The sequence below is a fragment of the Amphibalanus amphitrite genome, unplaced genomic scaffold (genome assembly GCF_019059575.1).
Source record: "Amphibalanus amphitrite isolate SeventyFive unplaced genomic scaffold, NRLGWU_Aamphi_draft 000221F_arrow, whole genome shotgun sequence".
NCBI lineage: Eukaryota > Metazoa > Arthropoda > Thecostraca > Balanomorpha > Balanidae > Amphibalanus > Amphibalanus amphitrite.
Window position 1 is genome coordinate 19475 of NW_024881716.1, and position 25884 is coordinate 45358.

General features: G+C 53.2%; 1 protein-coding gene across 4 annotated transcripts; it reads right to left on the reverse strand.

Moving 5' to 3' along the window:
- Positions 1–271: 271 nt before the first annotated feature.
- On the reverse strand, positions 272–15867 carry LOC122385509 (dynamin-like 120 kDa protein, mitochondrial). 4 transcript variants are annotated; one of them, XM_043373837.1, is made up of 19 exons: positions 15588–15867; positions 15181–15331; positions 14589–14733; positions 14194–14310; positions 13595–13630; positions 12034–12141; positions 11597–11754; positions 10913–11076; positions 6839–6977; positions 5990–6251; positions 3961–4055; positions 3486–3631; positions 3056–3217; positions 2681–2868; positions 2465–2570; positions 1909–2137; positions 1589–1726; positions 1017–1346; positions 272–602 (listed from the first exon to the last, which is right to left on the reverse strand). In XM_043373837.1, the coding sequence occupies exons 1-19, from the start codon at positions 15731–15733 to the stop codon at positions 456–458; spliced, it is 2967 nt and encodes a 988-aa protein (XP_043229772.1). In that variant the 5' UTR covers positions 15734–15867; the 3' UTR covers positions 272–455. The 4 variants fall into 4 exon arrangements, with proteins under 4 accessions (XP_043229772.1, XP_043229770.1, XP_043229773.1 ...); XM_043373835.1 differs by having other exon boundaries at positions 2402–2570; XM_043373838.1 differs by lacking the exon at positions 13595–13630 and having other exon boundaries at positions 15588–15861.
- Between the last annotated feature and the right edge of the window lie 10017 nt (positions 15868–25884).

The following is a 25884-nucleotide window of genomic DNA, read 5'->3' on the forward strand; positions in this document are numbered from 1 at the left end:
AAACATGCGGGCGGTTGCGACACGGTAAAACACCTGACCTCAGTCTGCCGGAGGATGCCGGCTCCGACTTCTACTAATAACGACGCCCACACTCACGGCAACAGAACAAAGCGTTGCCAGACGCTGGCCGGCCGACCGCCACCTGACCAGACCATATCACCCGATAGTACTAACCAGCAGTCTCGCCAGCGGCAGCCGTCCCGGCCAGGGTACAGTCGCAGCCAGACCAGAGAGGCAGCACTGGCCGGCCAGCAGCGCTGCAGCGAGCAGCGCGGCCGAAGGCCAGCCACCGCCGCTGCTAACCGCGTCACTGGAAGGTACTCCGCCCCGCGCTAGAGCGGCCTCCACAGCCGACCGCAGCCGGGCCGGCTCACCAAACAATGTCGTTGGACTATCACTTCCGTGCCCTGATCGGCCACCGCGGCAACACTGCGCTGCTAGGCGGCCAGGCGTGGTCACTTTTCGTTTTGCAGGGCGTTGATGAACTCTTCCAGCCGCTCCTGCACCTGGCGGACCCGTTTCAGCTCCTCGGCCAGCGAGACGCGCCGTCCAGTCAGCAGCGAGCGCTTTTTCTCCTCGTCCACGCTCCAGTCCTCGAGCACCTGGCCGGCACGGCGAGACCGGTTGGTCACGGCCCTCATGGCCCATTGTGCAGGGCACTATTGGTCTCAAGGTATGGACTCCAGCGACCAGCAATTTGGTGAATACCCTCGCCGTCGCCACCACTGCTGGGTATTTTTACACCATCCCACTACAGCTGGTCCGTGGAAACCTTATCTTGAGACCAATAGTACGTACGGTAACAGCGTGTGTACACAATATACAATTATGGCGGCATAAACGCATATCAAAGAGCCCGTATCGAGCCATCGCCCACTGCACACAGCACCGGACGTCAGTTCCACACAGGACAGAGGTACTGCGCGCCAGCGAGGAAGGGGGACCCCAACGGAAGAGACTCCGTCTACCCAGATCGTGACGGGGAGGGGAGGGGGGCTGCCGCGGCACCTGCTCACCTCTTTGACGCGCTTCTCGAGTCTGCGCGCCTCCCGGTTGACGATCTGCTGTCGCAGCGTGTTGGCGGTGGCGCGCATCATCTGCTGGATGCGCCAGAACAGCACCACGTCGTTACAGTCGCACTCGGACTCGGAGACCGCCTGGTGGTACAGCCAGAACGCCTTGCGGCAGTCGTAGGCGCGCGCCAGCGCCCGGCGCAGGAAGAAGCGCCGGTACACTGGGCGCCACGTGTCTCGGATCAGCTCGCTGTCCACCTCCAGGCCGCAGCTGGTCTTCACGTTGTTTCGAATGGCCATTATCTCGTCGTAGCCCAGCTGCGGAGGGTGGTCCTGCGAGTGAAGGGGAGGGGGAGGGGTTCAGGGCGACTGCGGTGTACACGCACACACACGGACAGAACCTCTCTAAAACTGGTCGCCGCTGAGGACGGCCTCCACTCACAGCCGTCTGGCGGGCGCTCCCTTGCCTCCCCTCAGACATTCGGCGGGTGCTCTCGTCCCTCTCCCGTCCGTCAAAGCTGTGCGGGGTGGTGCGGTCCCCTACACCCGTCCCTCCCCACGCAGCCTTTTCTCACGTGGTCGGCGTGCAGCGTCCTCTCGAGCTCTGCGCGGACGGCGGCGCGCCGCCGGTGCTCCGGTGTGGCCGAGCGCCAGTGCAGCCACCTCTCCCAGAGGCCGGGCCCCGCCATCTCCGCCAGCATCTCGTCCGTAGTCTGGGCGGGCAGGGGCAGCGTCAGCGGGGTAGGATCGAACAGGGCCACGGTCACGGCCGGCACCGCTCACACGTGGACCTGGGCAGACCGCTGCCGCTCTCTGCGCCGTGGATGGCTGACCGTATACCGCGTGGTACATCGACCGGTCTCGATCACCGCGCCGGGCCGGGCCCGGGACGCACCTGCATTTTGTCTTTGATGCTCTGCTCGAGGAATGCCACGGCCGCGTCCCACTGGCGCTTGTCGTGCACGGCCCGGTCCTCGAGTGTGTTCAGCTGGATGACGCGCAGCTGCTCGACGGCGCGCTGCTCCCAGTCGTGGTCGCGCAGCGCCTCCTCCACCGCCGCGTGCTTCACCGGGTCAAACAGCGGCTCGTGGTCCTTGCGCCGCTCCGAGCGAGACATGAACTTCCTGGCACAAGAGGCGGGGCAACGGGTCGAATTTAGAACACATCAACGGAATTCGAAATGAACGCTTCGGGGCAGGTTAGGACAGGTTAGGACAATATCGTCACGTTAGGACTGTAACGACTAACGACGACGCCCAGCCGTCCACGAACGCCGAGCGGATGCGACTCGCGCACCCGCCGGCAGCTAGCACTCGCTAAGAGGCCCAGTCGAGAACGGGGCTCGGAGCAACGGACTGCCCCAACGACTCCACTGTGCACGCACTCACGCTCTACGCATGACCCAGTGGATCTTAGCATCCTGTATGGCCGGCGGCATGGTGCACACGTACTTGAACTCCTCCTCGAGGGTCTCCCAGCCAATCTGCACGCAGCGGCGCGGCAGACTGTCGTCCGCCCACTGCTTCAGCTTGATGTCCACAGTGGTGTTGAAGGTGCCTGTCGGCGGCGGCAGTCCATTCAGCGGCTGTGGGGAGCCGGCGAACCACAGGAGACCGGCCGAACACGGGGGACCAAAGCCTTATAACCCCTCCCCCCGCCCCACTGACCTGCGCTGCCGCTTTGGGCCGCCGGCAGGTAAACTTTCTCGAACACGTATGTGGCCATTTTTTCCCAGAGTTTCCTGTTGAGCGCCTCCTCCCACTGTTTGGGCGACACCATGGAGAGGTTGACCACCTCGTCGAGTACCTCTCCGCGGGCCTTCTCAAATAGCTCGTCACGGTCCAGCTCCCGCTGGCTGCCGGCGCAGACAGACACACACATACTAACCGGTCAGACACACAAACAGACACAACTGCCGACCGGTCATAGACACACAGCAGCGGCGCACTGTGCGCAGGGAGCACGACGTACTCTGAACTACCGCTAACAGTTCAACACGCACACGCACACCCGCCGTGTCTCCCGTGGTCCGCGCGCCTCACCCGGGGAAGTTGTTTTTCCACTCTGTCTCCAGGTTGAAGCGGGTGGCCTTGAAGGCGTCCGCCTGCTGCTCGACCGTCTCGCGGACCATCTTCCAGAACCGGTCGGACACGGCCAGACTCAGGTTACGGGTGGTGCACTGGGCAGAGCTCATCACGCCCGACCTGCCGAGCCAGTTACATAGTCAGTGCACTGGGCAGAGCTCATCACGCCCGACCTGCCGAGCCAGTTACACAGTCAGTGCACTGGGCAGAGCTCATCACGCCCGACCTGCCGAGCCAGTTACACAGTCAGTGCACTGGGCAGAGCTCATCACGTCCGACCTGCCGAGCCAGTTACACAGTCAGCACGGGTCGGGGTCCGCTGACCAGAGCTGTCCGCGGCCCACTCGGCCCCGCCAAGCCGCACCGGAGTGGGTAGCTCCTGACTCACCGGAACAGTTTGGACTTCTGGAAGAACTGCTCTTCGTAGTTGCGGATCTCGTCGATGCTGTCGTCCTTGTTGCCCCGGCCCGTAACGACCGCGAAGTAGCCGAGTGCCTTCATCGGGAACAGCTTTCCCGAGAGAATCTTGCGGATCTGTCGACATACGATTACATAGACGGCGTCGGTGGGGCGCGGCAGTCTACTCCGACGGAGGGACATGGAGACCGAGGGCTGGAGCAGCTCAAAGCCAGGGTGGCAGTAGCCGACTCGGTGGCACACGGCACAAGATCGGACCACCCGCGGCACAGTGGCGCACAGAAAACAGCACAGTAGCGAACACGACACAGTAACATACCGCCAAACACAAACTCCAGCAGCGGCCGCATCGGGCCGTATCTCGGCAGGGGCGGGGCCGCGTCGGCACGGACCATACGGAAGGAGGAAGGGAGGGGCGGTGTGGTGTGCAGGGTTCAGTCACTCACCCTGTCCGGGTTGGCGAGGTTCTCCTCCGCCAGGTCCACCTTGGTCAGCACGAAAATGGTCCGCTTCCCCGTCGGGTCCATGCGGGACACCAGCTCTGTCGAACAGACAGACAAACGGCGATACATTCTGCTCAGCCGCGACAGCCAGCTAATCGGGGGGACTGCGGCCGACCTGTCCGCGCACCGCACACTGGACGGACATGCCATTCTAGCGCGACAGGGCCTGAGTCTTCGAACGGACCATCTCGTTTTTTCGCTAATAACCCGCGTAAAAAGCGGCCTATCGCAACAAAACTTTCAGTACCCTCGTGTTAATTACTTTTACCCCTACCCTGAAAATTTCATGACCCTGACACTAATGACCTTTGACCTGTGACCTTCTTTTCGAGACCATGTTCGGCCGGAATCGCGATTCAGCGTACGCCGGCTCGCATTAGCCGCGCGTTTGCAGTCTTTTCGTGGTTTCAAGCGTTCAAACATGGGATATGATGTTGCTTCCATGCATTAAGGGTGGGTGTCAAGGTCACCAGGAGGTCAGGTCAGGTCACTGACCTTTGATGACCTCGGTTTATTTTTTCGATTTTTACATGATTATAGGCCAGTTTTTGGAGCTGATTTCGAATTTTGCAACCATTTGAACATTTACGATGCAGCTTTGGTGCCTTCGTAACATGTTAAGAAGCTGTCAGAGGCGGTTGCCACCTACTACGAATACCCGGCAAACCCCCTACTGGTTGACCTGACCTGACCTGACCCGACCTGGCCTAAATGCATGAAGACAATCTATGATCATAGCTAACATGATATTCGTGATCAGCACAAAAAGAAAACATGGCAGCCACCCTTTACGACGTTCTAAAAAGTCCCCATGTTCCCGACTTTTGGGTCATTGGCCTGACATGGAGGTTCAACCGCTGACCTAGGACCTTAAAATTGGATATCATCGGCTTCCTCTCGTTACGGGCAACACGCTCGTCTTTTCCGCAAAACTCTAGCTCGATCAGGGACGAAACGGCAGGGGGAGGGGGAAGGGTTACAACGGATCCCCTGTTTACGTTGGCGGCTGGAAAAACACCACTACGGGCGAGTGTTAAGCCAAATCTGAGGGCTTATTTCAGAAAGACCGCTAAAAGAGCTATTGAATGCACTTTTCCGCGACGATGTAGCTCTATTGGTCCCCGAGGTAAGGGCCGGTGTTTCGAGAAATGTTGAAATATGCAGCATTTTACCTTTGATGACCTCTGGTGACGTGACCTTTGACTTGACCTAGAAATGGCCTGGAATCTAGCTGACCTGAACACTAGCTGGAATTTTGGGCGCTCTTTCGAATGCCACTTACTACGTGTCGCTGTGTGGCCCAGGAGCCGAGTTAGAAGGGGAGTGTTCAATCAACAACTCCCGGCCCGGCGCGTTTGGCGCCGAGCACCGGCCCACCGCGGGCTGATGTTTGGCTGCTACACCCAGAGTCGCAAAAAGTCGCAAGAAATGAATGTTGGATCTTCTAGTGCAATGACTCAATGACATGCAGCGAGATTTTCGAAGCGGTACTTTGCGGTACTTTTTTAAAAGCATTTGTGTGTGACGTCAATTATGTGAAATTATATTTTCGTCTTTAAATCTTTGCGGTGCAAATATATCATAACCAAGTAGGAGTTCGCCATTTTCATGTGGTTAGGTGTTTTTCAGGCCCGGAGCTATCGTTTGATGTATATAAATGTGGAATTCCTCCTCAAATTGTGATTGTTTTCGTGGATCAAAGATACGTTGTCAAAGAGTGCGGGGGACGAGTTCGGTCCAAACGATTCCGAAGTTCGTGTTTAGGCTGAGTTCTCGCCATGAAATAGCAATTGTGTTGGAAAACAAAGACCACAGCAATGTAGTATGATCATTTTTGAACAAAATGGTATAGGTTTCATTGCACTTCCACAAATTTCGATTTTTTGACCCATGTCGTGCTAGAACTGGCGATCCGCCCAGTATGCGCCGGCTGGGTAGGGGCAGTGTCGGACAGTCGGTCGGACTCGCTCACCGGTGACGTTGCTGCGCTCGGCATCGATGCTGCCGTCCTGAATACAGAGGATGATGGCGTTGGGGTTGGCCATGTGGCTCTCGGACATGGTGCTGATGGCGCGCCGCGTGTCGGCCGCCATCTCCACGGTCTCGGTGCTGATGACGCCCGGCAGGTCGACCAGCACCATGCGCGGCAGGCCGGGGCCGCGCACAGTCATCGATATCACCTCCTGGCTGACCGTCTTACCGCCGCGCACCGAGTTCAGCATCCGCAGCTCCACCTGCGGGCCGGACAGCAGTCGGACACACCGGGCAGCAGTCAGACACACCGGACAGCAGTCAGACACACCGGACAGCAGTCAGACACACCGGACAGCAGTCAGACACACCGGGCAGACGGACTCCTGCTCCCGGCCCAGTCAAGGTTCGTGCTACCCGGGGGCGGACGGGCCGTGATCCGGCCAGTCCCAGTCCCAGTCCACCCTCCTAGGGGGGTGTCCGACCCGTACCCCAGTCGTCCGCCCACGCCGTCCGGCCATGACGCTGCCGGCGGTCAGCCGTTCCCCGGACTGCGGCCGGCGGGCGCGGCGCTATCGCCACACTATTTATAGACGCTGCGTAAACAACCAGCATAGGGTCTAGACAGATCTAAATAGCAGCATGGTGAGTGAACATCATTTTCGCCTGATAGGGATGACAAAATATTGAAGTGAGTTGAAGTGAGGCGCAACTGTTGCGACGGTTGTTCCACGACACGAGTGTTAACTATTTATCAACCATTACCATAGAAAATACACAACTCGACAGATTTCATTCCCGTGGGCCAGCTCCCTGCTGGCCGACAAGTGCCGCTCCCGCGCGCGCTCACCTCCTTCCTTAGCTCCTTCAGGTCTGCCTCACTGCCCAGGTCGAACTCGCGGCTCGAATCCTTGAACTGGGCGATGTGGTAGGGACCCTCCGACAGAGTCACCTTGACCGGCGCACGGGTCATCATCTCGCCGGCACCGCTGAGAGCACACACAGTTGGTGTCAGCGGGGAGACACAAGACCACAAAGTGACTTCCTACGAAACAATTTTGATGACATTTTCGAAACCCTGTTTCGCTAGGAATCTATTTACAAACCTATTCTAATATCAAAAAGACTGACAATCGATTAAATACATATAACCACGCGTGAGCTATAGCTCATTCCTCGCCGTCATTCGCTTATTTGCATCCTCCGACAGCACAAAAGGGGCCCTGTTTCACCGGTGATAGCAGCACGCTGCTATCAAATTGCGCGAGCTGACGTAATGTGATGACGTTATACTGCTGACGTAAGGTGCAATTCTGGCGCACGATTGCCGCAATATTGTTTGACGTCATGAACTAAATGTTCGAGGTTAACGTCCATTTTTTTCCGAAATCTAACTTGTTTTAAATACATCATATTCAAAAATCATAATTGATTCATAAATATGCTATTTTGCCTGCGTCAACTCTTACTTTAAAGCTAATAACGTCACTTAATGTCGCGGCCAAGGTCGCGGCAATCGTACGCCAGAAATGCCCATTACGTCAACAGTATGGCGTCATGACATTACGTCAGCTCGCGAAACGTGATAGCAGCGTGCTGCTATCAGCGGTGAAACAGGGCCAGGGTTTGTGTTACCCTCTCGCGTTGGCCATCAATTGTGATTTTTTCTTCAGAAAATCTCAATGGGATTTTCTGCGTTTAGCAGAGCAATTTCATCATTTTCATCAAGCGTTTAGCAGAAAAAAACGACTGCCTTACTTCCCGCAAGGGGCGCCGAGTGATACCCAATTTTAATGTCAATTGATCACAAATCGAGCAAAGTTAGTGACAAAAAAATCACACATTATTTTTTTGCAATTACCTTTCCAAGAAACTGCCCAACTAGCCTGATGAATTTATATCATGTTTCATTATGTGCACCGATCGGTGTTGCCGTAGTTAATGTACACAAATAGGGCTATACAGCCTTTCAGCGACCCTAGTCACGCTGTGGCGATCACGAGTCCTTATCGCCGGGACAGGACGGCGCGCCGACCGCCCGGAGCCGGCGACCTCATGGCCGGACCGGCTCCAGGCCCAGGAACCCGTCACCGCCGGGTCTCCCCGACGCGCACAGCAGAAGGCCAGTCCCCGGAGCCCGGGACAGCCAGGGGACTTACCGCCACACACCGAAATCCCAACTGGACCTCCACAAGGCGCAGACGATGGCCCATGTTCAAAACAAAATAACAGATGACTCATTTTAACTCTAGTAGCACAAAACGACAATACAGCATCGATATAGGTAGTTATATTTACCGCGAATGACTGTGGGGATGGGGGGCTCTACAGAGCGCCCCTCCCGTTTCTTCTGCAATATCTTTTAAACCACTTGACGCAGGGCAAGGAGAGGTAACTTCGTGAAAAAATACAAATCTTCCTCCAGAGCCAACATTTTGCGTTGGTATGCGAAGGCTGAAGCATGTCGAGACCAGGAAAGTGACACACTGATGCCTGAAATTTCTTTCAGACGAACAGATTAATGGTTAATGTATCTTTTGGCAGGGAAGACATAATTATAAAACGTGTTAATGATATCACAATGACCTATCAAAGATTCGAAGTTTGGGGAACAGTGCTGTCACCTACAGGCAGACATGTATCACTATTAGTTCGAAACTCGCCATCAGAGGCAAATTGACTCGAAGGGTGCGGATATTATTGAATGCTGTCGCCAAACCAATTGAGTGATATTGCTGGTTTTAGCGGCATTGTGACGCCAACAGACCATGTTTCAAGCTCATATAAACTTTTCAGCCTAAACACAACGCAGCTTTCGATTATGCAGTGAGACGTCGATATTTCCACTTTATCCAAAAACTTCAAGGACGTTCAGGGGTCAATTTTTTTAAACGAATTTTTCATTTTTTTCTCGACGGAATCGGAATCAGCATGAAAAAAAGCATCAGAATCGAGGCTTGGAGCGGTGATTCCGTGTACTTTGCAAAAAATGGCCACCCTATTGTACATCGTCATCGTCCATAACCAGTTGTTACACCGCGCAGTTCGGCCGTCCCTGCCGGTCTGCTCACCCGCCCGCTATCGCGGCGGCGTCCGGCAGCGGCTGGCCGGAGGTACTGCGCCCGCCGTCCGGCGCGCAGTCGGCCGCAGCCGCCGGACCGCTCCAGTCTGCGGCCATGTCGGGCCGCCTGCCCAGCGTGACGTCCGCGCGGAAGCCGCTGCCGGCGCCGCGCGCCTCGGTGGCCCGCCGAGCCGCCGTCGCCGTGGTCGTGACGGCCGAGGTGGGCGAGCGGGGCGCGCCGGACGGAGCCGCGCCCGCCGACCGGTCTGAGCTGCTCGGTGTTCGGGTGTGCGTCAGCCGGCGCGCCAGCCCCAGCCCCGTGCGCAGCGGCCACGCCCAGACGGCGCCTCGCAGGTGTCTGAGCCACACGCCGAGCCCGCCGCGCCGGCCGCCGCCCGACCGCAGCGCAGACCAGCTTCACTGCCAGCTCCACTGTAGCCAGCTGAACCAGCAGCAGTGGCACCAGCAGGGCCCGACCCCCAGCACTCAGTGGTACGTGGACCCGTGGGACTCCGAAGGGACACCGCCAGCACCTCGCTGCCGCCGCCGGCCGGCACGGTCCGACGCTGGCACCGCCTCCACCAGCCGACCAGTGTCGGCCGCTGGCGCGGAGCCCGGTCCTGTCTGCGGGCCGCCGGCCAGCCGTGCCGGCCGACCGGCGCCGACCGCTACGGACGAGCCGCGGCTCAGCGAGCGCCTGTCGACGGCCTGCCGACGCTTCAACGTGGCGCCCGAGCCGGCCGTCGAGGCGATGATCTCGAGCGGCGTGCTGCCGCGCTCGGCCCGTGCCGTGGCGCAGCTGCTGCTCGAGCGCAGAGACCTGGACAAGCGGGCCATCGGCGCGTACCTGGCCGCGCCCGGCCAATTTCCCAGCGCCGTACTAGAGGCCTTCATGGCCAGTTTCGACTTCTGCGAGCTGCCGCTGCTGGCGGCGCTGCGTAAGGTACTCTCAACGTTCCTGTTACACGGCGAGAACCAGCGGATATACCACGTGCTGACCAAGTTCGCTGCAGAGTACGGCCGGCAAAACGACTGTGGCCAGACGGCACACGACTGGTTCACACTTGCCTACGCACTCTTCCTCCTCAGCCAGCTGCTGCACGACCCCAAGGCGCGCGCCGACCGGCCGTCGCCGGAGCGGTTCGTAGACATGGTGCGCGGCTGTGGCCCGGACACGCCGCCGCCCGACGAGCTGCTGCGCCTATACCGGCAGGTGAGCGCCGAGCCGCTGCCCGCGCCCGCCACCGACACCACCGGCGAGCTCAGATACGCGCTCAGCGAGCCGCAACACCGCGGCTGGCTCTGCAAGCAGGGCGGACGCGTCAAGACGTGGAAAGACCGCTACTTCATACTTAAAAACAACTGTCTGTACTATTTCGTGGATCCGGCCGCCGCGGGACTCAAGGGGATGCTCATCCTGGAGGACGTCACCGTGCGCGCCGTGCTGGAACTGGAGAGGTACAACTGCTTCGAGCTGGTGCGGCTACCGGAGGGCGACGCCCAGCCGGCCCACCTGAAGAGCTGGAAGCAGCTGGCCGGCGCGCTGGGCGGCGCGGGGATGGCCCCCGGCCGGCACACCAGCTTCCGGCTGTCGGCGGCCACACAGAGTGACATGGCTGAGTGGATGCGGGCCATCCGGCGCAGTATCGTGCTGCGTCCCCTGCACAGCACAGTACGGGCGCCGCACAGCCCGTCCGAGGCCAGCCGACGACGGCAGCAGACGGAGCCGCCCGGCCCGGACTGAATCCAACCAACGCTGGGCCTGTGGCTGCCTCTAGATGTCTGCCACGGAGAGATCGAGCTGATGGATGCCCTTCACCGTAGACAAGTGGGCGCGTGGGACGTGTCGTGGCTGTCGCTCACCGTGGGAAGATGCGCGCCCTGGCGATCATCTCGAGGACGGATGTTTTGCCGGAGCTCTGGTCGCCGACGACTACGACGCGTGGCAGGTGGTCGGCTGTGCTGTAGGACGAGTCGTAGTCACTGAGCTCGTCCAGCACCTCGCTGTACATGTCGATCAGCGACTTCTGTCGGCAGCGGTGGCCGGCGGCCCGCGTCAGATGCCACGCACAGGGACCGCCCCGCTCGTAGGCGGGCTTCACGGCACTAGATAGGCTATAACTGTCAATGTCAGAATAAATCAAACACAACATCCACTTTATCTCCTGCCGTATGGCGACACGTGCGCGGCGTCACTCGGTTCAGAGCCTGTAGGCCTTTTGGCAGCAAGCCTCAGGTCGGTGAGGTGGGGAGGGGTGGCCATTGACCGTATAACGGCATCCACAGCATCGTGGCATTAAAGCTGCAGTGTTCTGGAAGTGAAAAATCCGGTTGCAGAGCAACATAAAGTCATTACTGATACTTCACTTTTCTGTTTTTCTTCCAAAAATTTACCATGCCTTTTTGCCTTTTTGGTGAAATCAAAATAAACTTTCAATATTAAATTTGATCAGTCAACTTCTTCAGTAGGTATTTTATGTTCTGGAGGCAGTCTGCGGTCAGCCGACGCCCGACCGGCCCGTGCCGCTACGCCCGGAGGCCTGGTACCTTGATCTTGCGGTGCGCCACCGTCTCGGTGGCCCGCAGCAGCAGTCGCTTCCTGAGCTCCTTGTTGTCGCGCTCGACGCGCTCCAGCTCGCGCTGGTACTTGAGCTGCACCTCTGCCAGCTCCCTCTGCAGGGCGTCCAGCTTCTGGCGCAGCGCCTCTGCCGGTCAGCGCGGGGCGCCGGAGAGGTCAGCGCGGGGCGCCGGAGAGGCCACGCGTCCACGGACCGCCGAGCGGAGAGCCATCATAGCACCATCCTACCATCATCATAGCCGTGTGGACAGACAGACGGACAGACAGAGCCTGCAGCCAAATCCGGACCCGGGGGTTATTCAGCTGTGACCCGACCCCATTGAGTGATATCACATGGCGTACAGCACTGCACCCCGCCCGCGACCCGTGGCGGCGGTCCCAGAGGCTCGCGGCGCGCCCGGCGTACCGTTCTCCTGTTTGGTCTTGTCGGTGTCCTCGGCCGTCGACTGGGGTCGTGTGAACGCCAGCGCCACGGCCGGCGCCGCCCCCAGTGCCGAGGAGTCGTCACCGGGCTCTGCGGCACACCGGCACGGGGTCAGAGAGTGACAGCTCCCCGAGACGGCCTGCTGATTCCCCACACCGACACCCAGTCACCTGGCCGCCGATCCAGCGAGCGGCTAGATCGCCACTCGGTGACACACACGGCAGCGGAGCCGACACTAGTGCCCGGCCCACACTCAATGAACAACGCAGCTTAACCCGCGCCCGGCTGGGGGTCCTGGATTTCCACGCCCTGCTGGGGGGGGGGGGGGTGTGTGCGTTTGAACACCCCCCCCCCTTCTAACTCGGCTCCTGGGCCACGTAGCGATACGCGGAAGGCGGCGTTCGAAAGAGCGTCAAAAATAATGAGGAAATCACTTTGGTCAATTTTTGGTCAGGTCAAAGGTCAGGTCACCAGAGGTCATTGAAGGCAAAATTTCGCCGATTTCCAGGTCGAATGTCGACAATTTCCAAGAAGCCAACGCATAACTCGGGAACCAATAGAGCTACAGCGCCGCGGAAAAGCGCATTCGATAGCCCTATTAACGCCCTTTCTGAGTAATTTTCTCAAATTTGACCTAACGTCAACGGTTTTGCCTGCAGGGGGTAAAAACTGCAAAAATAGCCGATTTTTTCGGTAACAGTTTTTCTGCAATATCTTTTGACCCAAGCCTTGTACGAGCTTACTTTTACCGGCATCGTGTTCCTCTCATCAAGACGCATCGAATGAACTATAACTTGACCTTGAAAGGTCAACTTGAAAATTTGACCTCAGGTCAAGGTCATGACCTGACCGGAAAGGGTCATGTTGCATATCAGTCGATCCGTATCGTCGAGCTGAACACATCTAAGGCGTTTTCATCGCTCTAGCATGCCTCTATCAAAAGTTATTTGCGAAAAACTGTTAGATACCATTCGTGACCTAAGATGACCTCAGGGCATAAACAGGGGTCACGGACACCATTTTCATGTTCAGTGTGTCTAAACCACTTGTAATTCAGTGTTTGGGAGTGTTTATAATGTCTTTCGTCCAAAAGAGGCGCATTTCAATTTTCTCCCATCGACTTATCATGGGGAGGTCGCAAAATTGACCTGACCTTTGGTCATCGATATCAAAATTCTGAGATATACATTTTGTATATGCTATTGCTCTTAGCAATCGCTGAAAGTTTCAAAGCGATCGGTCACTCGGTGTAGCTATGACAGACATTGAAACTTTTTATGAGGTGAGGTCACTTCAAGTGACCTGGTGACCTGACCTTGAATGACCTTGGTCTGAAATTTTCACAACATGTGTAGAATTGATGTATGATAAGGTGTACCAAAAACGGCGGCGCGGAGCGCCGCCGTTTTTGAGATATTCGCGAAAAACCACAAGGGGGGGGGGGGTGTTCAAACACCCCCCCCCCCCAGCAGGGCGCGGGTTAATAAAGCGCGAAACCAAGGGAGATAGTGCAGAGCCTACAGAAAACTTGAGTCCCACGCACCTGCTTGGAAATGTCCCGGGCCAAGCAAAAGCAAACCTAAAAGCAAAACAAGAGAACATGGGGTGAGTTCAATCAATGAAACGAAACGACACATGCCAAATAGTCCAACTGAAAAAGCATTAAGATGTCGAAAACATTATTACATAATAAGTTAAAGCAAAATTACAGTTAGGCGAAGGAGTCAAGTTTTCTGATTAGCATGGCAAGAAGAGGTAAAACGCTAATGTGCGTTCACACTGACAAACTGAGCCCAAGATTCCCGCTATATCAAACGTCCCTCAGAGGTCAGGTGCGGATGTCGCCGAGCTTCCCTATCGGACAAGACGGCCGGAACGGGGCGCAGGTGTTAGCTGCACTCTGCTCATGTGCCTGTGATCCGGACTCAGGTGCACCTGGTTTTGCCGCGGGTCCGTGTCCGCACCGCCCGCCCGTCGTCGCTACTGAGCGCCCTGCGCCCGTGGACACAGCACCGGTACGCGGCTTTGACCGGGTCTGTCGGCCCGCCCCTGTCCCGTCATGTGTGAGCGGTGCCGTGGGCCGCAGCTATACCCCAGCCCGTGGCCCCGCGCTGCGCAGCCTGCCGACCGGCCCCGTCTCACCTGGGTCTCCGGGCGCGCGGCCCGCCTCTGAGGCTTTGATGGCGTCGTCGAGTCGCTGCTGAAACCACTCGCGGAACTCGCCCATTTTGTCGCCGTACAGCTCCTTGGTTTTGGCATCTGGCGGACACACAGCAACGGCTCAGTGGATACCCATGACTGGCCACCACGACGGCACTAACCACCCAACAGCGTTTCTATCCAGACTTAAAATGGAATGGAGCTGCGCATCAACAGGGTATCAATCAGGGTGTAACTGTACCTCGAAATATTTGACGTCGATACTGTGCACAAAAAAAAAAAACAGCGATCACAACAAGACGAGCCCGTGCCCTAAGCTGGTGACTGTCACAAGCACCGGCCCACAACCACCTTCTGACGACCACCAGCCGACCCACCGAACTCGAACGCTGAGAAAGAGTCGCGGAACTTGTCCTTGAACTTGATCATGTTTCCGCGGAAAGCGTCGACCGCCTCCGTGGAGGGCAGAATGCCGTGCAGCCAGCCAACGTCCGGCAGGCCCTTCTTGAAATCCTCGTACGACTGAGAGAGTGAAAACGCTCACCACCGAGAGTCACAGACAGGCACGGCACAGCCACAGCAACGTAACTGGCTCCAAGTTTGTCCAGGCAAAAATGATAAGAGTTCAACTCCAGTACGCATGAAATGTGTACTATTGGTCTCAAGATAAGGGCCGAGGCGACCTGTAGTTCGGATGCGGTGAATACCCTCACCCTCGCCACAAATCGAGTAGGGGTGGGGCTGGATGGAAAGAAGGGTGCACTCGGCCCGATCTGTGGCGAGAGTAAGGGTATTTACTGCATCAAAACTACAGGTCGCCTGGGCCCTTATCTTGAGACCAAAAGTACCACCAGTTCACGTCACAGCTAGGAAGATAATGGGTCGCAACATGCCTAGTAAAGAAGCCTTATCTGCTGCCCAGCATATGCTCTACATTTCAGTGGATTAGATCAGCGTTTGATACAGCACCTTTTGTATGGAGTAGCCACCGGCCAGTGTGCCCCCGATCAGCAGATAGCGGATCTTAAGTAAGCCGCGCACAATCCGCGCCACCAGCATACCGACGCCGCGCGTGCCGGCCGGCGCGGCCGTCACCGGGGACACGAGGAGCCACTGCTGCCTGGGGGGCGAACACCAAGACACCGTGTGACAAATGACGGGCGGTACCCACATCACTGACTGTCTGGCACAGTTGTTACAGTAGGTAACCACAGCACCGTCCGAGACAAAACGGTCCAAGGAGGTGGAGGCCAAGTTGCACGCTACTGCATCCCCGCCGTCCACTTTGTTCAAGTGCCAGAGACTGGCACCTTCTGCTAGTATGTAGTACATACTACAACTTGATGGCATACCAGACTCTATTGGCTGGGACTCACCTGTGCCTGGCGAGCATGTGGTACTTGCTCTCGGGGCGCGTCAGGGCTGGCGGCTGCCTGTGCACCAGCAGAAGGCCCGCACGCTGTGCCTGCACCCCCAGGTAGCCCCAGACATGGGGGCAGCGGGAGTGTACCCGGCGCAGCATGGTCGACGCCTCAGGCTTCCTGCAGTTCAGTAACAAGTCACGAACCAAGTAGGTAACCACAATGTGCCAGTACTGTTACCTCATTTGTCAGATTAAAACCTTTATTCCATGTTGCCAAAACAGTAGTTTCTTCACTCAGCTGAGACAGAATGCCCTACTTTTCGCTTTTTTTTTAAAGGCCAACGTATGAAAAGTGAGTGGCCTAAAACCATGAGAAAACTAGATTTGGGGTACCCTAGGTTGATCTCTATTATGGTTTAGCCTGAGCCCAGTTGGGGAAACTATGAGGAGCCAAACAAAAATTGGATTAGCCAATCAACGGCTGGAGTGGGCGGGGCGATGACCTTATATGGTGATAAAATCAGACTTCATCTTTTCAATGAATCCTAGCATTCAAATGAAAAAAATAAGGCATAAAAATGTTTTTTAACCACACAAGGCCTACACTCACTCGGTGCCAAGGTATATAAAAACACTCGGTGCATAATTAACTGGCAGCTCTAAATCGCATAGTTACATTACAAGGCAAGGGGTGAGGCTAAACCCAATATACCCCAACATACCCTACAATAAACCCAATATACCCACAAATGCTTACTTCGAAATCTAAGCTGCGTTGCGGCATTGGCGGTTATGTGCGGCGTGTATGCCGCATTATAAGTAAGCGGCGACTACTAAATTAAAGACTTAAACTCTCCGACCTGTTTTCGAATAACACTGCATATCAAAAATGCCAATCGCTCTCGTCATAAGATTTAAATAACTAAGTTATCAACATCATCATTTTGAACCAAATTAATATTTTCAACTGCATTTTTGATCCTAATGACTCACATATGAGAAGCCTGCCCTCGTATTCAATCTTCCTAAACTCGGGATATATCGAACACTGCTTATTAGTTGGGGCATTTTTTGACTGTTTAGTCGCATCGACTTTTCACAGAAAGATGTTTCATTACAACAGATATAAGCCAAACTTACCGTATCGACTTGCACGTGGTGCAGAAAAGGCAGACGCTTTGGCGCAGCACATTCAGCTGATTATAAGCAAGTTGTAGTGACATCTAGCGATGATTTCCTTGCGGTCGTGCGTAAATAGGAGCAGTGCGTTATTGGGTCACTTTCCCCTATGGGGGGGGGGGGGCGGCACCCGCCCCCCCCCCTTTGGCCGGCGAGGGTTAAGACGCGTTTAGTTTGGAAGTATCCGTCCAACAGTTAGATGCCAAGTTAGACGCCAACTTGAACGTCTGCTCAGTTAGACGCCAGTGAAAGTATGCTCAGTTAGACGCCAGTGGAAGTCTCCATTCATTGTGTCCGAAATGTTAGGTAGGTACTATTCTCAACATCGGTATGAATGTTTCCCCTAAATTACCCAATCGTAAGCACGTAAGGGGCTTAGGCCTGTGCCATAAATGTCAATCACACCCTTTCTTAGCGCACTGCGCAAGCTCCGGCTCCACCCGTCAATCCCTTCAAAACACTTGAATTAAATTTCTAATGAAAAATATGTAGCCTCATTGGCCCTCATTCCATCGCCATATCGCAGCATTTCCTGACACACGTTCTCAGGCAGCACAGGTCTGTGCCCCGCAATAGTAGGTATATACATACAGTGCGGACGTCACGTTCCGTGAGAAATAGCGGCCGAATGGTTCCGACGCTCGCTTTCCTGATAGTTGGTCAGACGCCAACAGCGCACCAGTGGTTGCTAGGGTCAGCGCACGATGTTTACAGACATGTTCAAGGCGTTAGCTGGATGGGCACCGGTCACGCAGAAGGGGCGCAGGTGGGCCGAGCCGGTCAGGTCGCTCAGTGGGGGACCTGCGGCCGGTCCCTGAGGGAGGCCCGGCGCCGCGCCCTCGTCTAGCTGCGACTGCGGCGTACCTCTGCGGCCGCGGACGGCTCGGAGCGGCGGCCGCAGCTGCAGCTCCTCTCGGACCGTCTCCAGCCCGACCGACCGGTCAGTGTCCGCCGGACGGGCCGACAGAGCCGCGCCACCGCGCCGGCTGACTCACATACGCCGCGCTCGACTCCCCAATATGCTGCAGCGCTCACACATTCGCACCGACCTTTACGTGTAGTTTGTAAGAATCGACAAGTCAGATAGCAGTAATTAAACATAACATAGTTACGTTGTTGCATAGAAATTTATATTTTTGTTACTTAAAGTGGTTTGAATGGATATTCTAAATGGCATGGCGGTACAGCGGATGCAATCCAGATCGAGCAGAATGAAACTGATCTTATTGGCATTACGATGTAGGTACCTTTTTAGTTAAAGAATCAAACTGTGTTGATGCGTGACCCCGCCCTGGTGTTCAGCAAAAAAATAAGAATAAGCGCTGAAGATGAAATGATGAACGGTATCAACCCGCGCACCGACGGGGGGGGGGGCGGTTATCCGCCTCCCCTCCCCCCTGAGGTTTTTCGCGAATAGCGGAAAAACCGCGGCGCGTAGCGCCACGAAATTTAGTATGACTATTTTCTCATCAATTTTACACATGGTGTGCAAGTTTGAACCTCCTAAATTTTAACCCTCGCCCGCACATGGGGGAGGGTGGTTGTCACCCCCTTCCCCCCTCCAGATAGTTTTCCTGCTCTGCACTCAACTCTTTTAGAGCTAGAAGCCTGATTTTCTGTGTATCTGCTCCGCTATCCTTTCTTGATGTCCACTTTTAATTTCAAGTTTCTGTCGTTTTTGGTTTCAGAGATATGACCTTGTTTTTCAGGTCATGTCATGACCCAAATGACCAATTCTCAACATCTTGCGTTGGCTATGGGCCTTGCGAGCTTTTGACACCTTGATTTCGGCCTTTTTTGCCAGTCTTACCACCCACCTATCATGGAAGATGCTGTTCGACGATGTACAGATGTCAAGGTCAGGGTCAAGGTCAACCTAGGTCATCTAAAATAATTGCGTTTTAGGCAAGCTGAATTTACTTTTCGTGAAGTTTTTTTGACTGCATTTTTTTGTAAAAGCTTGTCAGACCATGATTTCATGTAATATGGACACATAAACAACGGTGCACACATCAGTATAGGTACACACAGACACACAGAGACATACAAACACACATCATTGAACTTGACCTAGCTTGACCTGAAATGACCTCAGCAGCAAAAACCTGGTCGAGTGGTGTGACAGAGGTTCTAGCTGGCTTGACACCAGAAAACGACATCGTCATCTGTAGGTATATGCTAAGCAGCGCACTTGATATCCAGCGATGGCCCAAAACAGCAACATTTTTTAGTTTGACCTGACCTGGAAGGTCAATGACTGACCTGAGAAGGTAAAACTGGGTATCATTGGATTCGTCTCTTCCCAAAGAATGTTTTTGGTTTTTACCGCGAAGCTCTATCTCCAACAGGAACGAAATGGTGTGGGGGTGGCACCCCCCCCCCATGTGCGTTCTAGGATGGGAAATTGCATGTGTGGGCGAGGGTTAGGGTCAGGTCACCAGGTCACTTTGAATGACCCAACCTCAAGTCACTTTTTTGCAACTTTGTCGCCGTGCCAGAGCTACAGTAGATGTCGGAGGCCTTTAAAAGTCGCAGGATGTTTTAAGGTCATTAGTAGCTACAACTTGTATATCTCGGAATTTTGATATCGATGACCTAAGGTCAGGTCAATTTCTCGACCTCCGCATTATAAGTCAATGGGGGAAAAATCAACTCCCTGTTTTTACCACTAAAACGGGTCGGAATGGCCCCATAAACCATACATGACCTCATATACGATCAACCTTCACTACCTTGAGGTCTGTTTTGCTGTTGGGCAGCTGTAAGGTCATGTGACGTCATCAAAGGTCACAAGCGGTTTTTTGACAATAACTCCGTACAGGAACAAGATACAGCCGCGCAGATGGTCTCATTGTGTTCAGCTTTTCAAGACGCATCGAATGATATACATGATGACCTCGAGGTCACGTGACCTGAGGTCAACATTTGACCTTGACCTTTCGAGGTCAACATATATATCATTCGATGCGGATTGACGAGAGGATCACGATGCTGCCCTTAGTTTGTTTCTATATTGACTAGTTCGAAAGTTATTCGAGAAAAACTCTCCATACCAAGCGCCGCCATTTTGACTTTTTTGACCCCTGTGACGTCATCTTTGACCTGACCTGAAAATGACCTTTGTAAAAATTGTAGACCTTGTCCGTGCGTATCCCTTGCCGTTTACCGCTTGTCGCTATCTTGCTTCGTTCTTGAGATCTCATGGGGGGCGGTCATACGCCCCTCCCCCCCGTCGGTACGAAGTTGGCGCAGACCCCCGTCGGTGCGAGTGTTAACTTACCATAATCTTCAACCCTAGGACCCGTGTGTGGTCGCTAATGCCAAGATTGCTCTCAAACCGTGTAGTGTCTAACGCCCAAAAACCAAAATCTGATGTACGTCGCCCGCCAGCTGAAGAAACAAAAGACGCTCTGGGCGGCATACAGCACCAACGGCATCGTAAAGATAAAAAAGACGGAAGAGGAGGCAGCAAAGCCCATCAAGTGCCTGGCTGATCTGGTGGATATCGTGGGAGCCGACGCGCTGCGCGAGTTCCAGCCGCGCAGGGCCCCGAACCACGTGGCCGGGACCAGCGCCGCCGGAACCAGCGCCGCCGGCCGGCCCGCACAACGGGCAGCCGCCGACCCCTCGTGGCGGACGACGGAGGCCATCGACGCGTGGGTGACGGAGCGCCGCCGCGGATCAAAGCGCATAGGGAGCGCCGCGCCGCCCAGCTAAGCGGAAGGGCCCGTCCAACGACAATCAGCGGACCGCCGACAGGTAACCACTCTCAGACCACCCACATCCTCGGTGCGTACCCTGGCACTGTGGTGAAGGGTGGCTAAGCGGATTAGCACTATCAATCAATGTCAGGCCCGGAATGTGTCAGCCATGGAAATGCCGTTGATAACTGAGCGTTTTATGCCAATGGATCTCAATGAACGTAGTTTGGTGTTATCAAGGTATCGTGTTCGATGTACTCAATGTTTCATTTTGTTTGTCTCATACTATTGTGACTAACTGTATCACAACCGTAACTTAAGCTGTATCACCCGCCGCCAGCCGGAGCGCCTTCCCCATGTCTACACAAGCCGAAGCTAGTCGCGTTCTCCCTTATAAAAATATCAGCATATCTGCGATCAATATTAACTCTATCACAGCCCCTGTCCGCCTACAAGAGTTGCAAAACTTTGTTGATATGAATGAGATAAGCATTCTTGCCCTCTCCGAAACTAAACTCGATGAGGCAGTTCACCCAAGTCTCTATTCCCTGTCTGGTTTCCACACACCGGTGTTAAAAAACAGAACGAGAAAGGGCGGGGGAGTAGCGATCTACGTAAGAAACACGTTGCCATTTTCACAAATACAGAGCCTTGAGTGTGAAAGCTTTGAAGCCACTTGGGTAAAAGTAAGAGTAAACAAAAGAAACATATTGCTATGCTCGGCTTATCTCCCGCCTCACACATGCTCCACCGAACAAGACGAGTTCCTAGATTATCTATCCGACAGTGTTCTAGAAGCTCAAAAATTTTGTCCAGACCTCATAGCTTTCGTTGGTGACTTAAACGCGGGTAACTGCTGGCTGCCTCCCAATGCGCCAAACCACTCCCCTATTACCTCATTCGAGACGAAACTGAAAACCACAGCTGACGCACTAAATCTAACGCAAATTATTCATTCTGCAACGCGCGTGCAAAACAACACTCATAACATCAGAGATTTAGCCTTTGTAGATCAACCCTATCTAGTAAAAGAATCAGGTGTCGCGCCGGCCTTCTCCAATATAGACCATCTGCCTCTGATCATCACCCTTGCTATTCAGACAACGCTTGAAGATCAGCACCCAACAATCACTGTCTGGGACTATGCAAAAACGAACACCGATGAATTTATTACAGCACTTGCAAATACCGATTGGAAAGCTATTACGGACGAAAACATCGACGATGCAGTCGAGATACTGACATCGACCATCATCCATATTGCTAAATCACATATACCAACGAAAACAATCAAAATCCGTAACAACAAACCCTGGTTCTCGGCGGAGCTGAGACGCGAAATGCGTAAGCGTGACCGACTTTTTAAGCGGGCTCAATACACAAGAACAGAGAGAGATTGGGCCAAGTGGCGGTCCCAGCGTAACCTAGTCACCAGCCTCAACAGAAAACTAAAAAATAAAACTATAAAAACTAATGTCAATTTACTACTGGAAAGTAGGAAAAGTCCACATAAATATCATAAAATTCTTAAAAGTATCACGGGTTTCAAGCAAAAGACGTCACTGGCTCCTCTAATAGACGGAGATGAGATTCTTAGCGAAGATCACGAAAAAGCCGAAGCTCTAAATTCATACTTCTGCTCCCAAACAAAGATAAACGTCAAAGACCATCACCTGCAGTCACTTGGGACCTATAAATCGAGTCACACCAGAACAACACTGGAATTTCACTTCACTCCTATCACGCCCAGATCGGTTTTGCATATAATAAACAGTTTGGATTCATCTAAAGCCTGCGGATCTGATGGACTTCCCGTAAAACTAATTAAAATGACCGCCGCGTATACTGCCGAGCCATTAGCTAACATCTTTAACAAATCACTTCGCGAAGGAAAATTTCCAACGCAGTGGAAGTTGGCAACTGTCAAACCTATCTATAAGGGAAGGGGCTCTCCATCAGAAGCTGCATCGCATCGGCCAATCAGTTTACTACCTTGTCTCTCAAAAATCTTCGAAAAGCTCGTATTCGCCCAAATATACGATCACATTCAAAACAATGCCCTCATAACACAAAAACAAAGTGGTTACCGCCCAGGCCACAACACGGAACTCCAGCTAACATACCTCACCGACAAACTTTACAAATCCATGGACTCCGGAAATGATTACACCATCATATACTTGGACATATCAAGATATTTCGAAAAGATATGGCACGAAGGATTAGTTGCAAAATGTGACGCTGAGTTTGGAATACGAGGCACAAATCTCGATTGGCTTAAATCTTACCTTCATGATAGGAAACAATCAGTTCAGGTAGGGGAGGCCATATCCACCCAGCGCACACTATTCGCAGGAGTGCCGCAAGGATCTGTTCTCGGCCCGCTTCTGGCCATCCTGTATTTAAACGGACTTAGTAGCATCACCGACAATGAAATGCTGTTTTTTGCTGATGACAGCTCACTGTATGCCAGTCACAATGCCGACAACGTTAACGAAGTTCAACGATCACTGCAACGTGACTTGGAACGCATCAGTCACTACGGAGATAATTGGATTGTAACTTTTAACGCAACGAAAACTACTCAGCAGACTTTCACGAAAAATAACGGTAAAATTCCCACCCTGGTTTTTGGTGGCGTAGGAATTCCCGTTCGAGATTCCCATAAGCATCTTGGCGTAACGATTTCTACCGACCTAAGGTTCAAGTCACATGTAGATAATGTCCTGTTAAAATTCAATCGCACGCTGAGTCCTCTATTTCCAATCGCACCCTTGATTCCCAGACTGATATTGTTGAATATATATCAAATGTACGTGCGTCCTCACCTCGACTACTGTGATACCATATATGATTGTCATATAACAATATTTGACAAATCACGACTGGAGAAGGCGCAGAACAGGGCAGCACGCCTCATCACTGCCACTCACCGCCGGACACCCACCTCCGGACTAAGGACTGAGCTTGGCTGGAGCACCTTACAAGATAGGCGCCGCACCCACAGGCTGAAACTCTATCATAAGATTATCGTCGACGAACGAGTGCCCATTTACATAAAAGATATAATACCAGCAACAAGAAATACGGCGGTAACACGACAATTACGCTGTACGCAATACAACAAACGCACTATCCCAGCGGCTCGCTCCGCGTCGTATGCAAGGTCTCTCGTCCCAGCTACGACCAGAACATGGAACGAACTGCCTGACACCATGCGGACAGAACACAGCATCAGACAGTTCAAGACCTCGTTGCACGCATATATAGGAATCACGCCACCGCGTTTTTTCTTTAATGTAGGGTCCAAAATAGGAAACATGTTACATACACGAATCAGACTGAGGGCCTCTGATCTACACGAGGATCAACATAAATTTGGAAAAAACAATACAACAGCTTGTAGATGTGGAGGCGCTAAAGAAAACGTGGAACACTTCTTACTCGTATGCCCACTATTTAATGTAGAACGAATGACATTATACGACAATTTATCAGCAGTGCTTGGAAACAACTTCAGAAATATCCCGCGGGAAGCCCAAATTGAAATTCTAACGAAGGGTCCATCTAAAACAAATAGGGACTCTGAAACTAACGTTGCGCTGGCTGTCCAGCGCTTCATTCTCCAGACGAAGAGATTTTCTCACTAGAATAGACATTAGATAAGCTGACGATCGAAGGGAGAACTGACTAACAAAAACATGCGAAGAAACTACTCTCTGCGCTAGCCGAGGGGCAGGGGGACAGGCGCTTCGGCTACAGGTTTAGGGTCGGCCACTTTTGCGAATGTGACATATAGTAATATGTAACAATGTGTAATGTCCATTGTAGGTACATTATACTATGTACACTGTATTGTGCTTGCAATTAGTAGTAGTAGTAGTAGTAGTAGTAGTAGTAGTAGTAGTAGTAGTAGTAGTAGTAGTAGTAGTAGTAGTAGTAGTAGTAGTAGTAGTAGTAGTAGTAGAAGTAGTAGGAGTCGTAGAAGTTAGTTATCGTCGTTAATTTAGTGTGGTGCGTTTCATATATCGATGCTTTTATAAGTGGTGCAGAGTACAAGTGGCGCGCATCCACGTTTGAACATTTACTGAGGAACATATGCAAATGTGTTGTGTGTGAGTAGTGATGTGTGTGAGGACACAAGAGTGTTTTAGATGCTGTACAAAACTTTTTCTCGAACGGCGTCTCGTATTAAGCGCCTCGGGCGCTTTTACGCCAATCGTGTATGTTATCTTTTTAATTTGTGTACATAGATCCAATAAATTGTCTCTCTCTCTCTCTCTCTCTCTCTCTCTCTCTCTCTCTCTCTCTCTCTCTCTCTCTCTCTCTCTCTCTCTCTCTCTCTCTCTCTCACTGCCTTCGACTGGCCTGCCACCAATCGCAACCATACCGTCACTAGGGCGTAGCCGTCAGGATGCTCATAAACACCGAGCGTCCGTCACGCTTCGAGCTCGGACTTTTGTAACCGGGATACGTGGGCAGTACTGGGCACCCATTTTAGTGTTTTGGTTCCAACGTTCAATTGTCTCTGTAAAGCTCGTACGAGGTGAGCAGTCATTTTTTGTAGCTATTTTGAGCTGAAAAGAAGAACAATGAAAAGCTGAAAACGCAACATTTAATCATAATGGCTTATGATATGGTTTGGATGTGGTGTGAAATTGCATAAGTCTAAGTAAAAAAAAAAATCACTTAAGAGAAAATCGCCTTTTCACTCATCGCCAACAATGTTATGAATGATACGATGTCAGATGCAACGCTCGTCCTTGAACAAACACAACATCCATTATTCCATTCCCATGGGTCAGAATAGGGGTTTGTTTATGATGACCGTTGACAATAAAGTGAGCATATGTCGTCTTTCCGACTATCGGTCGCCGATCGGGGTAACTTTTTCAAACATTATCCTCCCATGCATGACTTCATATAGGGGAAAATAGGGTAAGACGGGCACCTTAACTTTGGAGCTATTTTTTGGCCGGTTAGAAACATCATAGAAACGGGAAACTGAGTGAAAATCTTTTTGAGACATTTTACTTCCATTTGCCAAAAGATGAGACTTAGACCTGATTCAACAATTATACCGCAGCTATTTTTTCAAAACCTTGCAAAAACCCGTCTTACCCCACCCCATGGGGTAAGACGGTCACATGGGTAGGGCAAGACGGCCATCTTCTTTCAACGACCAGCACAGCTCGCAACAAAGTCCCGAGATAAGCCACATTGATACAGTCGCTCGTTGGTCTCAAGTGCTTCGGAAATGGCAGTATACGATACGAGATTCGTCCAGAAGGCGTATGCTCGTATATAGGCCCTAGTTCGGAAGCCGTGTAGAACCGTTTTTCACATTCATTATTCGAGAATAAACTGTGCCGAAGGAATATTGCTAACAGTCTGTGAGTATCGGAATGGAACATATTCTTATTAGAAATG